This window comes from Marmota flaviventris, unplaced genomic scaffold (assembly GCF_047511675.1).
Source record: "Marmota flaviventris isolate mMarFla1 unplaced genomic scaffold, mMarFla1.hap1 Scaffold_43, whole genome shotgun sequence".
NCBI lineage: Eukaryota > Metazoa > Chordata > Mammalia > Rodentia > Sciuridae > Marmota > Marmota flaviventris.
The window spans coordinates 1,400,386-1,416,969 of record NW_027288260.1 but is presented as its reverse complement, the minus strand read 5'-3'; the positions used below and the strand labels follow the sequence as shown (position 1 = coordinate 1,416,969).

General features: G+C 32.5%; 1 protein-coding gene across 1 annotated transcript in view; it reads left to right on the top strand.

Moving 5' to 3' along the window:
• Positions 1–6,405: 6,405 nt before the first annotated feature.
• LOC139704178 (kanadaptin-like) overlaps positions 6,406–16,584 on the top strand; it is a 32,843-nt gene continuing 22,664 nt past the window's right edge. Inside the window, 1 exon segment of the mRNA XM_071607241.1 lies at positions 6,406–6,461. Coding sequence (XP_071463342.1) covers positions 6,406–6,461 — 56 coding nt within the window.

Genomic DNA, 16,584 nt, shown 5'->3' with positions numbered 1-16,584 from the left:
GTAAAGCAGATAAAGGCAGTTTCATGAATGGACAAAAGGGAAATAATTAAGGGAAGGAAACAAATCCTATATCTGACACTTGGAGAATCAGGAGATTTTACCTTCACATTGACTCCCTCCTCTTGAGAACAAAACTGTAATGAAAACAGACCACTGAGACAGGTTAGTCATCAATGCAGACAATAAAGGACACTCTGGAAGTTACCAGGCTGGTTGGTGCATGTACAAATAGTCAGAGCCATGGATTGGAAGACCTCAAATGGTTCACATGAGACCTTTTGCTTCCTCCATCTTCATTCCCTGGTTCACACAATGGCAGGCTGAGCTTGGACCCTGAAGGTCCTGTGTGCTGGCAGGTGATATTCCCAGAAAATATCATCTACACATATTTTCACAAGTTTACTCATTCTACTCAGCCATAAACAAGAATGGAATTATATCATTTGTGGGAAATGAATGAATCTGGAGAATATAAAATTAAATGAAATAAATCAAATGCAGAAAGTCAATTGTCAAGTCTTCTCTCTCACATGTGAAAGGTAAAAGAAAAATGGAGTTGAAAAAAGAAGTGGATCTCAAAAAAAAATTGGAGAAAGAATAGTTGAGTTTAGACTGATGGAAGAGAGGATAATAGAGATGATTCAGGCACTGAGAAATGAGACTGGTCAATGATGTTATGCCCATATATGTATAGGTCACAATTGAACATACTAAGAAAATAATTACAATGTCCTAAATTAAATGACGTTTTTGGTACCAGTGACTGAAATTCAGCAAGCTTCACCATTGAGCAATATCCCCATCATAAGTCCTATTTTTGTATTTTTTTAAACAGGGTTTTGCTAAGTTTTTCAAGGCTTTGTCCAAAGACCTAAAGCTGGGTGCCCACAAAGCAAAAATACAAAGGACTGTCATCCCCCTGGCTTATGGAACACTCACTAGGCACTAAGTGCTAACTATCTATGACTTCATTTAATTCTCACTATAGTCTTGGGAAGCAAGTGGCATTATCCCCATCTTAAAGATAAGTAAATAGGAGAGAAATTAAAGATCTAAGGAGAGAAATTAAAGATGTATTCAAGCTAAGTGAGGTGGCACATGTCTGCCATCCCTGCAGATTAGGAGCCTAAGGCAGAAAGATTGTGAGTTCAAAGCCAACCTCAGCAAAATTGAGGTGCTAAGCAACTCAGTGAGACACTGTCTATAAATAAAAATACAAAGTAGGACTGGGGATAAGACTCAATGGTTATGTGCCCCTGAGTTCAATCCCAAGTACCAAAGGAAAAAGAAACTATTCAAGCCTCCATAAATATATAAAAGCCAGAATACATATGTATGATACGTACTCAGGACCTTGGTCCATTAAAATTTATATTATACTAATCATAACATCTAGGAACCTCCCTGCAAGCTTAATAAATCCAATGCTTGAGAGTACTCCGCAGAGATTTTTTTTTCTCTGACTGGAGCTAAAGTCCAGGTATCAGGGTGATTGACTCTACTGCTCACAATTAGAGATGCAATCACTTTTATATTAAAAATCAGGGAAACTTAGACAAAATGATTGGATTCACCTACTCAATGTTGTGCATCAAGTCCACAGGAAAACCAGGGTGTGTGTCTGTACTTCTGTAGCTCTCCAAAGAGATCTCTGTGGCTCCAAACAAAAGAAGACTCCACAAAGCTGAGGGGACACAAGCCAACCCCTCTGCCACAACTCACCCCACAATACTCCTAGGGAATAAGTGTACATAGAGGAGAGAATTCCAGGTAGTAACTTGGTGATCAATGGACAATGCCACACAAGGAAATAGGGAATAATCCAATCCAGCAAAGGCAGAGGAGTGGCTGGGCCAGGATGGGGGCTGGCCTATAGGATAAACTTTTCCAAGGCACATGAAGCCCAGGGCTTCCTCCTCCACAAATGAGCCTTGCCTTATCACACATAGGCTTGTTCAACTATTTATGCCCTTCTCCTATTTTATTTTTCTTTTGCACATGGCTTTGAAGGTCTCAAGATTTGGCATTTCTTATAAATTTTTTTCTGCAGCTTTCAAACTACTCCAAATTCAACCATGTGGAAAATTACCTGTAGGCCTTACAGGTTTTAATTGATTTTATTATCATTTAATTCAAGTTTCCAAATCTCTCTCAAAATACCTTTTTTTTTCATTTTTATGATACTTAATACTCTTCACACATTGACAATGGTTGTGATAAAGCAGTATCTTCTGACTCCAACACTGGAATTTCAGTGACCTGCTTGAAATGATTGTACTTTCTTTTGATTCTAAATCACAAGTCTCCATTTTATTTTGTATGCTTTATATAACTTTATATATAGTACAGACAAGACTAAGCTAATATTACATGGTTTGTCTCAGAGAAAGGGCAGGCCTCCCTTCTACCTCCGTTAGTGAATATGATGGCTCATCACAGGTTCCTTAGGGTTGCCTTTCAGCATGGGCTCTGACACAGCTCCATGTTCAATCTTCCTGTGATCTCCTCAGCATGTAGCCTTCTGTTGTTGTTGTTGTAGTTCTTCTTCTTCTTCTTCTTCTTCTTCTTCTTCTTCTTCTTCTTCTTCTTCATCTTCTTTTGAAATTTCAGATTAATTTATTTAATTAATTATTAACTTTAATTAATTAATTATTAATCATTGATTAATTATTACTTTTAATATTTTACACAGAGCCTGAATCACAAAAAAAAATCCATTTTAGAAATGGTGGCATGCAGAAACAACACTACCCAGAAACCAGGTGCTTCATGTGAGAAAAAGCTAGGGAAGAGGAGCCTATCACACATGATAGAGAGAGGACCCTCAGAGCCATGGTGTAACCATGGAAGGTGCCAGAAATCCCTCACCCCAAATTGGAGGCATTGTAAATTGTTTAATTTGACTGGACTAATTTGATCTTATGATCAGAGTAATAGCAATTTTGTTTGGACATGATTCCAATTGAGATGCCTTTCCAAATATGTCCAGAAAAAAATTTGGAGACCAGCTCTCCCAGGACTGCTGTTATCCACAAAAGAAGAAGTAAAATTAAGAGACAGCTTACGTGTTACACTGGGAAAGCCACAGTTCTGTGTTTTCCAGGGAGATTTTTGTCATATTTCTCTAGACAATAATATTATAGGCCTGCAGAGACAGAACTTAAAGATGTCTTTCCTTAAAACGTGCAACTCTTTAGGCTATTACCTGCAAAACATCATCCTTTGCCTCATCCATCTGGATAAGTGCCTCTGCATTCTTAGATTCAGAAGTAGTGTGCAGTTGGGTCATGGAAAGGCTGTGGAATGAGGAAATTTTAGCATACTAGTGAGGTTTCTTGTATATGCAGGAGAGAGACTTCAGCTCCAATAATTTTACTCAATCCAGAGGACTGTGTTCTGTATGGCACATTGAGGATATTTTCTTCTAACAATGTTTGCTTCTTTAATTTTATATCCTCCTAAAATGAGTCATTTTTAATAGGTAATAATGATTAATTTTAGTTTTCCATTTGTTCTAAGTTTAATGAGTTCTATTGATACAACTTACATATGGAATGTCATCTACAGATTTTAAAAATTACTTATTTGTATACATATTATAAAAGAAGACATGAGTTTTAACTTGATATTTTATAAATTTTTATTTTATTTTATTTTCATGTGGTGCTGAGGATAAAACCAAGGACCTCACATATGCTAGGCAAGTGCTCCACCACTGAGCCATATCTCCATCTGTAATTTATCATTTTTTATAAACTTGCTTCTGTAATATTAAAAAAATAAAATAGAACTACTATTGATGTGAATTCTATAATTTGAGTAATTATATTTTTTTTTTAAATTTTAAGAATGAAATGATATTCTATGTTCAAAACTTCATTTCATAGAGGGCAATATAACAATGCCATAAACTAATTATATTTCTCATAAAGTCTTTGGATCCAATTTAACTCAAAAGATTAAAAATTTCCTGATCCTGTACTCTTTCAGTTAGGAAATGACAAATGAGAGAATCATGATAAAAGGGTTTGGAAGCACACTAAATATTTTTGAAAATCAAATGAATGTACTAGTAATTTCCCATTCCCGATTAAAAATAAACAGGAATATAATTTCCAAGTTTAGAGGAGGAATATTTGTGTTAATTCATTCTTTATGTATTAGTTTCATGTGTGTATATATATGTGACTATATACATACATATATACCCTTTCCCATTTCTGTCACAATGAAAATGTCTGAATCTAATTTTTCTTAAAGGAACATTTAGGTCAGTAGAATCCCATTCTACCCTGATCACTGTACTTAAATTTCTGATTTTTTTTACAAACTCGGTTGTTTGTAAGTTCTTTTTTTGCTTGTTTGTTTGTTTGTTTTTTGTCTTTAGCATGAACAAATAAGTGTAAACATATCTCTTTCTCTGGTCACTGAAACACAAAGAACAAAATGACAAAGGAAAGCCAAAGTTTTGGGGAAGTAAAGCAGGACTTGAATTTTACATAACTACATCAATCAGAGAGACAGACTGCTCTTTAGGACTCCTTGGGTTTCCCAGTAATGACAGCTTGACATCTGTGAATAAGCACCTGTCTGGCTTCCTATTTCTTTACTTTAAGTTTAAACAGATCTTAACTTTATGATCCATATAAATTTATTGATCTTCGACTATGAGAAAACTCTAAGGCTAGACTCTGGAATGAGGAGTTCTTTAAGCCACTGTGCATTTTCTAGCTTGCATGGTAATTGCTCTCTAATTTAGAAACTGTATGATTACCAAGAGTTTTTTTTTAATTCTATAAATAGAAAGAGGCATATAACTCATATAAGCATATATTACATTAATACATCTAAATACATGAAGCACGTGAGATCACAAAACAAAAATTTAGAACTAAAACTCCTCACAAAGCTATAAAATGTGCTGCAATTACAAAGCAAAATAACTGTCTTTTAGGTCCAAAGCATGTGTTTTCAAAGTCCTGTAGCGAATAAATGTCTATACCTTCTTTATTCCAAATTTATTGCTGTGCATGCATTATCGTAATTTGTTTGAAGGATCATGTGTTGATATAGTGTTTCATTTCAAAAAACTCTCTTAAAAGAACTAAGAATTTTTCTTGTAACATCATCCATAACTAATTGTATTAGTACCATAGTTATATGGTGAATTTTGAGCCTATTGGAGAAGTTTGCTTAAAATTTAAAAATTCTGTGTCACTGAAAAGGTAGGAGATATATTATATTAAAGCTGACCTTATTGTTTAGGAAAGAGAAATCTGTCAAAGGAAATATATCCAGGTATTTGGTCATTTTTGCGGTACTGATCTGTGTATAATAAGTAAAATTTAATTTTATTTGCAGATTTATGGAACTGTGCTTCAAAATAAATGTGCCTTGAGAAATAATATTAGTGTATTTAACCTCTACATCTATGTCTAGAAAATTTACATAATATCATAAAAATATATGTTTTGTGTAGAAATGCTATTCACTGTATAGTGTTTTGAGGAGATTCATGGATTTGGTATTTTTGCTTCAAATATGTTTTGTCAAAAATAAACAGAACTTGGTTATAAAGCTTTTTGTTTTATATTATATCATCAATTTATGGTGAAATTTTTATTCTCTTTCAAGCACAACTATATATAAAAAATAGTGATTCTTTTTTTTTTTTAGTGTTATGTTATCTTCCAAAATTCTTATCCTTTGTGAAAAAAAGATAATTTTGTAGTGCAGAATTACATCCTAATAAGCCTATTTTATTTCCTCCAATTTTAATCATGGATCTAAATTTATATTTAAATGTATTGAAAATTTTTGATTGTGTATTATAAGCCCATAAACTAACTATTTTACTTAGAGATCTGGATCTTCAAATATACAAGTCTATTTTACTGACAATGAATTAAAGTAACAGTAAAAGAGAAGCATAAAATGAGACAAACCTCCACAATGAAAAGAGGAGGTAATCTTCAGTGACAAAAAGACTTTAAAGAACTTCTGGAAATGTTGTGCATCAAGTCCACAGGAAAACCAGGGTGTGTGTTTTTATCCAGCCTCTGATGCTGCACAAGATGAATGAGGACTGGGTAAAATAGTGGTTTCCAGTCACCATATTTTATCTATCAATTAAACACCTTCTGGAAAACAGAAAGTCTGGAAGTAGATGAAGGATGCATTTGAGTTCTAATTAGGGCTTTCCAGGAGGTGGATTAAGACCATGACTAGGCACCTTGGAAGTCCATAAGTTAGTGTGCTTCAGATCAGCACAATGGAAATAAAGGGAAGGAAGCACATTTGCGTACACAGACTCTGGGGTTGCAGTCTAATCTCAAAGGAGGCTTCTGCTTACTCAAAGTGAAATTATGGATCTGTCTTGCACTCTTGTATTTTCATACTTGAGACATGGAGTGTGATTTACATGAGTCTCAAACGGTCTTGAGTTTAGGAAACCTTAAATGGTAATAGCCAGAAAAACTATCTTCTACTAATGAAAATATTTTGAAAAGACCACTTTCAGCAATTGTCTGGGAAATGAATCCTTCAGTCCTAATGGTGCCATAAAGCATAGTTCCCTGTAGTAACACCACAAAAACTCACTTTTCAGTCTAAGTTCTGTACTTAGTTTATGGTACTGGTGAGACTCTATTCCTGAAGAAAACTTATAAGAATGGAAAACAGTGCAATTAATTACAGTTTTGACAGCTGTGTAGACTGAATGTCAAATTAATAGTCATCTTATGTCTCTTCCTCTGTTCAATTTAGACCCACTAAACATACTTCTTTTGGTCTCTATACTCATCCCCAAATCATTTGAGGCTCCTCACTATAATTTTCTCAAGACACAACTACTGCACTGATCCTTTTACAATTCATGTATGGAAAGTGAATACTAAAAAATAGAGAATTGGATCATCTGTTTTCAAATTGAATCATCTGATTTTTATCTTCAAATATACAATAGATTTTTATATTTGGATACAGTGGATACCATGGTCACAGACCAATAGTAATATTTTTATTTTTGTTAAGTGTGGTCTGATTCAATTTTAGGCATGATGTATTGGCACTTTATTAGTGGTACTTGCTTAGCATTGCAACATGGAATCAATGTCCTTCTGGTGAGGAGAGTGAATTGACCTACCTAGGATTGTAATTTCTCCTCTTGCTTTCTGTTTTCTTAGTACATAGAATTTAGAGTCCTCAGGTGCAGTTTAAATTTTAGTTGGAATTTTGATAAACATCCTGTTGGTAAAGGGTCCTCTTAAATAATTAGGATTTCTAAAAGTGGAGGATGCAGACGCATGATGTAAGAAAATATGATTGCCAAGTGCATTAATAGGAGTGATGGTGAGTTAAGACTCTTAAACTTTGACACTCTGGTTCCTGGATCTATATATTGTGTCTCTTGGTAGCACAACCTGATATAATGATGTGAAATTTAAGAAGTGTTAGCAACACCATCACCTGTTCCAGAATTCTACCAGGCCAGCAGCTTTTTGTTTCTATTTTTTAGATGATAATACAGTGGATACCATGGTCATAGACCAATAGTAATATCTTTATTTTTGTTAAGTGTGACCTGATTCGATTTTAGGCATGATGTATTGACACTTTATTAGTGGTACTTGCTTAGCATTTATTGTCTGTAAAAACAAAATTAAAAAAAAAAATGTTTGGGTTTTTCTGGTTAAAATTATTTCTGGGTTAAAAGACATCCACTTGTTAATTTATTATGAGAAAATGAAGAAAAGAATGATGCTTTAACAGGAACCTAGAGATAGATCTCTCCTCCTAGCTGGCTAGATATTTGGAAGAAGCATTTGATAGATAAAATATGGTGACTGGAAACCACTATTTTACTCAGTCCTCATTCATCCTGTGCGGCATCAGAGGCTGGATAAAAACAACTAGCCAAGTCCAGTTGTCGACTAGGTTGTCTTGTACAATATCCATGATGTATGTGCTTTGGTATGTGATAGCATGAAATCCCATTATATTTACACTTCATTGTCTCTCTCAGAGATCCGTCCTTATTACTGTACCCCCCAAATTTTATAGTCTTCAAAGTTCCTTCTAAATCCTTGACCAAGTCTTGATTTCTTCTTATTATTTTATGTACCTTCTTATGTACCTTCTTACCTGAGGTAACTTATTTTTCCACATGAAATTAAGGATGAAGTGTGCTGCCAAGTATTATGCTCTTTAGAAAGAGTTTTTTTTTTTTTTTTTCATTTTTTATTTTTCAAGGGTAATCCTGAAAGATACTGTACAATGGTGTTATTTTATTTCACTTCACTTCTAAATGAAGATAACTCATATTTATTTCTAGTAATATTTTGATAGAGGTTGGCCAATTTCCTCTTCTATCTGATTCACAAAAGGGACCTTTTCCCAAAGAAAGAAATGAATAGGTGTTGTATCACACCTTTGCTCTGAAATTGATTGGGGTTTTCTGAGAAAGAGTGTAACTTCAGTGACTATCTTCTTGGTTAGTTATTTGCTTAGTTATTGGTCACTATCTACAAATGTGACCTCAGGTGAAATGCCAAGGAAGATAGAGAGTAAAATAAGTAGAAGTTATCAATTGATTATACTTTTGTAACTGAAGTAAGGTTTGTGAAGTACTATATGACTTGCATATTTCTCTGCCTTCCATTTAAAATCTTTATTTTTATGTATCACAAATAAACTTCTAAAAATATAATTTACATCTATTATTTTTCTAATCCTGTTCATGGTTTCTCTAATTTCATGATTATATAAATTTTTATAACTGACACTAACTTGATAATCTGTGTCATTTCCTGGTTTACAAACACTTATTGATTTTTGTCTCTTTTTAGTTATAATTGGCCTCCAGTGACTAAGGGAAGCCTGCTCCTTAGTCAGACTTCCAGTCTGCTCCCCCCCAGCCCTGCTTCAGCCTCTCAGCTTCCCAGACCCTCATGCAGTTGGTTGTAAATTTTTCCAGAAGCTGTTTTACTGTCTACTTTTCAGGACAAAAATAAAAATCATAACTTAAAAAAAGATACTTTAGGGCTGGGGATATGGCTCAAGTAGTAGCGTGCTTGCCTAGTATGCATGACACAGGGTTTGATTCTCAGCACCATGTGAAAAAAATAAAGATATTGTGTCCACCTAAAACTAAAATGAATATTTTTTTTAAAAAAAGATACTTTAAAAAGTAAAATGTAGAGGGAGAAAGTAGCAACATTTTTTTTTGTAATTAGGCTTTTTATTTATTTATTTATTTTTATTTTTTTTATTATTAGTTGTTCAAAACATTACAAAGCTCTTGACATGTCATATTTCATACATTTGATTCAAGCAGATTAATAGGCTTTTAAAAAAATTTTTAATATTTGTCTGATTTCAATGTGGGTCACCCACTAACACTTCATCAAAATAACAGTTTCTTTTCTGAGTTCAGGTGACCAAGGAATAGCCACACCCTTGGAACAAAACAAAACACACACACACACACCAAAAAAGAGAAAAAAAAACAAACAGAATTATCCTTAACCTAACTTTTTATATGATGTCTCAGATCCCCTTAACTTTGCACATTAGCTTCTTTGTTCAGTTGAATTGTAACTGCTTTTTGTATTTGGAACGATTGTGACTATTGAACTTGAAACATTTTATTCTGGGCATCTTGGTGGTTTCTGGTGAGGTTACGTGGGTGAGAGGGTGAAGGGAAAGTGAGGAATTCTTTCCTATTATAACATGAAGTTCCCCCCACAGTCTGTTCTCAGGTGCCAGACCTCAATTATTTCTTACAGTGGTATACTTTGATTATTTTTACTTCCCTTTACCCATTAGTTTTAACAGCATTTTATCAAACTGTGCTTATTAAGATTCATTTTTTAAAATAAAGTTATAGTTTGCCTAACCAGTCTGCACTTATTGCTTATGGTTTCACTCACCTGCTATGCCTGTTTTTGGTCTGAAAAACAGATATATTATTTTCCATATTTTATCCATTTTCCTACATGTATATACTGAAAAGAAAATTAGGTCTGGAAATATTCCATTTTGATTGAATACAATAATCAAGAAAATAAATTTTAAATATGCTAAATATATCTCCAGATTTTCTCAAGTAGCTATGCTTAAAACAAAGAAAATATCCTGAAACGAAAAACCATGGTCAGCTTCAAGAAAGCAAGAATAAAACCCAAGAATTTATCCTTAATGATGGATTATATATGATAAATACAGAATAAGCACAAGAGTTAAAGGAAAAATAGTATTCAATCTGGTATTCTAAAATGAAGCAGATCGTCCATCAATGATAAATAAAAATAGATTTTCATAAATAATAAAAATCTAAAAAGCTATTTCCCATGCCTCATTTCAAAGAGAGTTACTCAATATAGAAGAAAAAAAATTTAAAAAGAGAGCAGAGTTGGTGGACAGAAACAGTGGCTCTAACTGCAGAGCTCAAGAAAGTTATGCTTATTCTGCAGTAGACCTTGAAAATAGTTTTTTAGCATACCTCAGTCCTACCTTTAAAATGATGGTTTAATAGAAATATTAGCTAGTGAGTAGTCAAGTGATTAAATGTAGCAAATGTTAGAAGATTCTAGTGGTCTATTTTTTCTCACCATAAAAAAATGAATATTAGAAAATACAGGAAAAACAAATGATGAAAAAAAGAAAGTAAAAACATACTAAACACAAATAATGGAAAGCCAAGTTCTGTATATGAAACACAGTAAAATGTGCACTTTTTGTAAAATTTAATGGGAAAGAAGAAAGTAGTACTGATTGTTCTTGATGGTAAGAACATCCCTCCATGAGCAGCATTCATGTCCTGATATTGGATGTCAGAAAGGCTAATAAATTCGATAAAGAAATCATTCTTAATTTTGGTGTGTGTTTTGTGATGAAAAGTATCTTAAAGTCAAATTTGTGAAAATGCTTATGGGTTTTTAACCTTCATAAATTTTCTGTAGACAAAGAATGCAACACATAATTATTTTTTAAAGAGAATAACTGAGGAAGCATGAACACAGGGACTTGTAACTATTAAAAAATAGAGTGGGTGTGGTGGCCTGTACAGATGCTGATACTCAGAAATAATAAAGTGTCCAATGTAAATTAAGCAAGAAATCCCAGAACACATACCGTAAATGATAATCAGTTAAATGCTAAATCCTTTTAATATTTGATTAATTAGGCCTGAAGAAAAAGAAGTGGCCCCATAAGTTAAATTGGTTTTCCTCCCTCTCTCATTGCAATTATAAAAAAATAATGGGAACACCTAAAACATTGTGTAGGGTCTTATATTTATATTTCAATATTATGATCAATATAATCAAACAACTCATAGTAGATATGGCTAAATTTAGTTTCCTTTTAAAACTTTACATAGTTGCAGATAGAGTGTAGGCTGCTGATCTGGGTGTAAATTTTGGAAACTACTGTTTTATATGGCACTGGGGATTGAACTCGGGGTGCTTTATCACTCATATATATATATACAAAATTATTTGATATTTTATTTTGAGACCTGGTCTCACTTAGTTACCAAGGCTGGTCTTGAAGTTGTGATCCTTCTGCCTCAGCCCCTATGATATTTAGGATTACAGGTATGTACCACCACATCAGGCCTGGACACTACTTTTTTTTACATGCATCTAATAATCAAAATTATTTTAAATATTTTTGCATTTTCTTTGATATAAAATACTCAATACTATCTTACTAAATTGGTTTTGACCCTAATATTTTTTTGAAAAGGCAAATATTCATGTTGAGTAGTTATACTTTTTTTTTCTTACCATAACAAGATTTACGCATTAGATTCTATCCTGAGTTAGCAAGTCAATTTCATCCGTGTTTTAGAAAAAACAAATTGCTATAAATTTTTTCCGGTAAGTGTTTTAATCGAAATACCTTCCTCTTAGTCATAATCAAACAACAACAAAAAAAAAAGATAGGAGAAAATTTAGTAAAGTCAAAAGCTAAGATCCAACATTTGGCCAGTTCTTGTTTCAACCAGATGTTTATGATTTGATTGTTTCTCTTTTAAATTTCTTCTTCTGATTTCTCTGATGGCCTTTTCTATGATATTTAATAGTCAGCTTCATTTAAAAGCACTTGCTTATGTGAAAAGTGGAAACTAAGGGAAATAAATATCTGAAACAAATTCATAGTACTCAATATGTTTCTCATGATTATATACAGTTTCCTCCCACCATTCTGTGATTTCAATTTATAGAGCTTTAAATGACTTCCATTCCTCACTATATTTCACTATCAGCACATTCAGAAAGAATTTCTCAACAAATTTATATTAAATAAGTAGCAATTTCTAGAAAACCAGATATAATTTACACCTGTGAAATTAAACAATATATGTGGAAGTTTGCTAAAGAATACTTGGCATATTCAAAGAATAAAATGAAGAAATTTATCAGAATTATTGCTTTCCTTTAAGTGATAGGGCACAGTTTATTGACATGTTGTTTCAAAAAGACATTAATATTTTCCTCAAGAAAAAATAGTTGTGATTCTTTAACATAAATTTTACTTGTTTTTTTTAACTTTTACCCATTTATCTTGCACACTGAGAAGGTTTCTGCTGGGGTAAAACACAGTGAGATACTGATCAATCAATTGTATTTTCAACTAATGTTGTAAAATGCATCTCTGACACATTTGCTTGTTTTCATTTTATATAATAGCATCATGCACAATCAGCATGAGAAAAGTTTGCTCATTAATTTTGGTATCAATAGTGGGTTAGGTACATTGAAAAGATGTTGAGAAAATCACATCTACAATGGTGGAATCTCCCAATTCTTTGTTTTCATCTTTCCTGTGGTGCTTCTGCTCTTGATATTAGTATGTTAACTTTAATTTGCATTGTCCATACAGTTTCTTAAAACATAAGACACTTAGAATTGAGGAAATCACACATAGTAAGTTTATTTCATAAACTGATATAAGACTCAATGAAAGACTTCAGCATTATTAATGTACATTTTATTAAAATTCCATTATATTACAATGGTATATACAATATTAAAATTTTATATAGCTAAAGGTTTTTTTTTTTTTTTTTTTTAACAATGAATGACAGGCACGCTAAGCAAGTACATAGTTCAAATTATTCATTTACTGAGCTTCATTCATTCATAATATAATAGTTGACAAAAAACACATCAGAGTGTCTGTTTTTGAAAAAAATTGTTTGGTGAATTACTAACAATGCAGCACAATTTTTAAATTTATTATTGGTTCATTATACCCGCATCTTACTTACATAGTAAGATTGTTATAATATTCAATAAGTTGTAGCGAAAATCATGAAATACCACATACCATATTGTACAGATTATATAAATGCTCTTATTATTTCTTCATTCTTTTTCACAAATATTTGTCAGGCACTTACTATATGCTAATTTGAAATAAGTTCATGATAATTATTTCAGATATTTTTTTTAAAAAAACTGCAAGACCTCATTTGAAAAGAGCAATATAGATTTCAGAAGTAACTACTGCTTCTCTAGTGAATAATGTGTATAGAAATCTGCTAAGGTCTCGGGGTATGCAAATATATTTGAGATGCATCAGAGAGTACATATGAAAAAACAGTACTATTTATTATGTTATTTAAATAAAGTGAAATATCATACCAAAGGTTAAAAAAAATGAACTTTTGGGAAAACAAAAGCAAAAGGGTGCACTAGTATTTGAAATAAGGTAATAATAATTTTTACTATAATTAGTTGTTTCTGAGTCTCATTTCACTCTTTAATTATCTATCCATTGTGTTAAGAACCCCTAGAGGTGTTAATCTATATAAGGTACATAAATTGTGGTGTGAGGTGTTATTGGAAAATATTAGCATTCAGTGAATAATGCTATCAATTTTCTGTTTTGCAATATTAAAGAACTATTTCAGATTTATTGCAATGGATAGTTTTGTTTAAAGGGAACAGTCATTTTTCAATGTAGAAATTACTAAGAAAAATTTAGGTGTTCTCTAAAAGTCTGTAACAACCATATTTGATGAACTTTGTGTCATAATGTATAAGAAAAGTTGCTTCCCTACCTCAAACCAGACATCATTGGAATAACCTTGTGTAGTATCAGCACATTCAAGTTTAGATGAGGACTTTTGCTTCTTTTCTCCTTTTACTTCCCACCTACAACATGGCTTATATTTCATAAGCATATTTCTATGCTTGTTCAACCTCTCACACATCTCAGAATTCACTAGAAGGGATCCCTGACAATCTAGAAACAAACATATCTGAGATAGTGTATAGATTAATATATGAAGAAGTTCAAGAAAATATTGATGTGGCCATGAGATGGTGTGGTAACTATATAGAAAGCTAAAAATTGAAATTGAAAGAAATATATTACTCCTGAGAATTACTATGAATCATGTAGTATTTGGAAGCAGATATTTTAAGTAGGAAACTCTTGAGACTGATGTCCACTGCATCTTTTATATGAATATTTGCTCTGCTTTTGAGGGCCACCAGATTTTAGCCAGTAAACTTTTGGCTTGATATAGCATAATCAGAAAGCCCAGCATTCTGTTTTTATACTTAGGCATGGTTTACTAAATATTCATTGAGTTTTTGCACAGACTTTTCCCTTATTTTAATATAACTAGCCTATTAGTCTTGTCACATTCAAATTCATTCATTCTTCAAAAAGTAATTTAATTAAATTCCCTATTCTCTTTAAAATAAAAAAAATCAACCTAAAATAATTTCTATACTGTAAAGCATTTTATTGTAGTATCTATAATCTTTATAACTACTAAGAAATGGCATTCTATGTCTCATTTTTACCATTGTCTCTCTAATATTACTTTCATTATAATTTGAGTATGTCCCCCAAAAGCTCATGTGTTTGGAACTTAGTTTCAAGGGGAGAGAGTTGGAAAATAGTGGAATGTTTAAGAAGTGAGATCTAGTAAATTGTGGTTAGATCATTGGGGGAGATGTTCTTGGAGAGGGTTAATGTAACTTTCATGGGGCACAACATAGTTCTTATTAAAGCCGGTTGTTATAAAAGAGCAAGTCTTTTTTCTGAAGTTCTCTGACTTCCTGTCTCATTATGTTCTCTCTACCTCTCAGATGAGCCCTCACCATAATGCCACCTCATGTGTAATGCAGGTGAAGGAGCTGTCACAGGAGCTGAGAAGTTTCTAATACAGTGCACTTAAATCTTCAGAACTATGTACTCAAAACTATATTTTTATTTATTTATAAGTTGTAGTTGGACAAAATACCTTTATTTTATTTATTTATTCATTTTTATGTGGTGCAGAGAATTGAACCCAGCTTCTTTCATGTGACAGGTGAGCACTCTACCAGTGAGCCACAACCCCAGCCTCTCAGAAAATATTTTTATGCATTTATATCTCTTTTTATACATTGACCTGCTTCTGGTATTTTTCTATAACATTATAAAACAGACTAAAAGAACCTCTGTGTCTTATTTCTAAAGAAGACAGTTGAGACTTTGCAATGTATTATCAAAAAATTTGGTAAAAGCTTTAGAATAAAAACTGTTATACATTCACTAAGTGACTTTAGTGAGTGATTAAATATCTTTGTGTCTAAGGCATCTTACTATGAGAGTGAGTAGAACATCTAAGATTACATTTTAAAAGCTCTGGTGTAGTTTAGATGGTAATGGCTTAGCATTTCTGATTCTTATTTGTTTTTATATTTCAAAGGTGATATCTTGTATTTCTTATATTCCTCATGGTGCTTAGGTTAATGTATTGCCATTTACTTTGTGACTCAAATATGTGGAATTTGTTTTGTTTAGTAAAGCAAAAGCAAGAGTGGTACTTCAGAATATAGCAAAGACTATTTGAGAATGTTTTTATTTTTAATGGGAAGAATTGTCTCATTGCTAATGATTATAGAGGGAATTTACATCTTGATGACACCCATTAATCAGAAATAGTCTGAATTGACTAGATCAAAACCATTAGAAAACCATGAATAAAGAGGCAGATTAAAAAAATAGGTTTGTCCAGCACCATTTTGAGTCTCCTATTAGAGTACAAATTATAGTATTTTTTTTTCTTACCAGTGAAAGGACTTAAACACATGTAGCTGCATTTTACGCCTCCTGTAATCATACAAGTCACCATCAATCATAATACCATTGTAGGAAGAGAAATGTAGATCTTCACAGGCAGAACAATCAAATACAAAAAAGCGAAATTTGCCTTATGCAAAAAAAGACCTCATTATTTATGCCATACTTCTTTTAGCTCCCAGGTTCCATATCTTTGAGCTCAAGATATTCAACCAGAAGAAAGTGGATTTGTTTTTTGCTAGATGAGTTAAGAACTGATATAATTAGATTGTAGAGTAAACATATTTTGATTTGGGATTCAGTTGTTTCAAGTATGATGGCTTGCCCAGGAAAGCAATGCAGGAAATTTTGTCCTCCACTTCACCCAAATTGTATGGAAAAATTACTATTTGTTTAAATTAAAAGTGGAAGCCACAGGCAATCTACAGCAGGTATTGAAATTTCATGATGAGACATCAAACTGTAGTTGTTTTTCTCATGTTTTTGTATCAT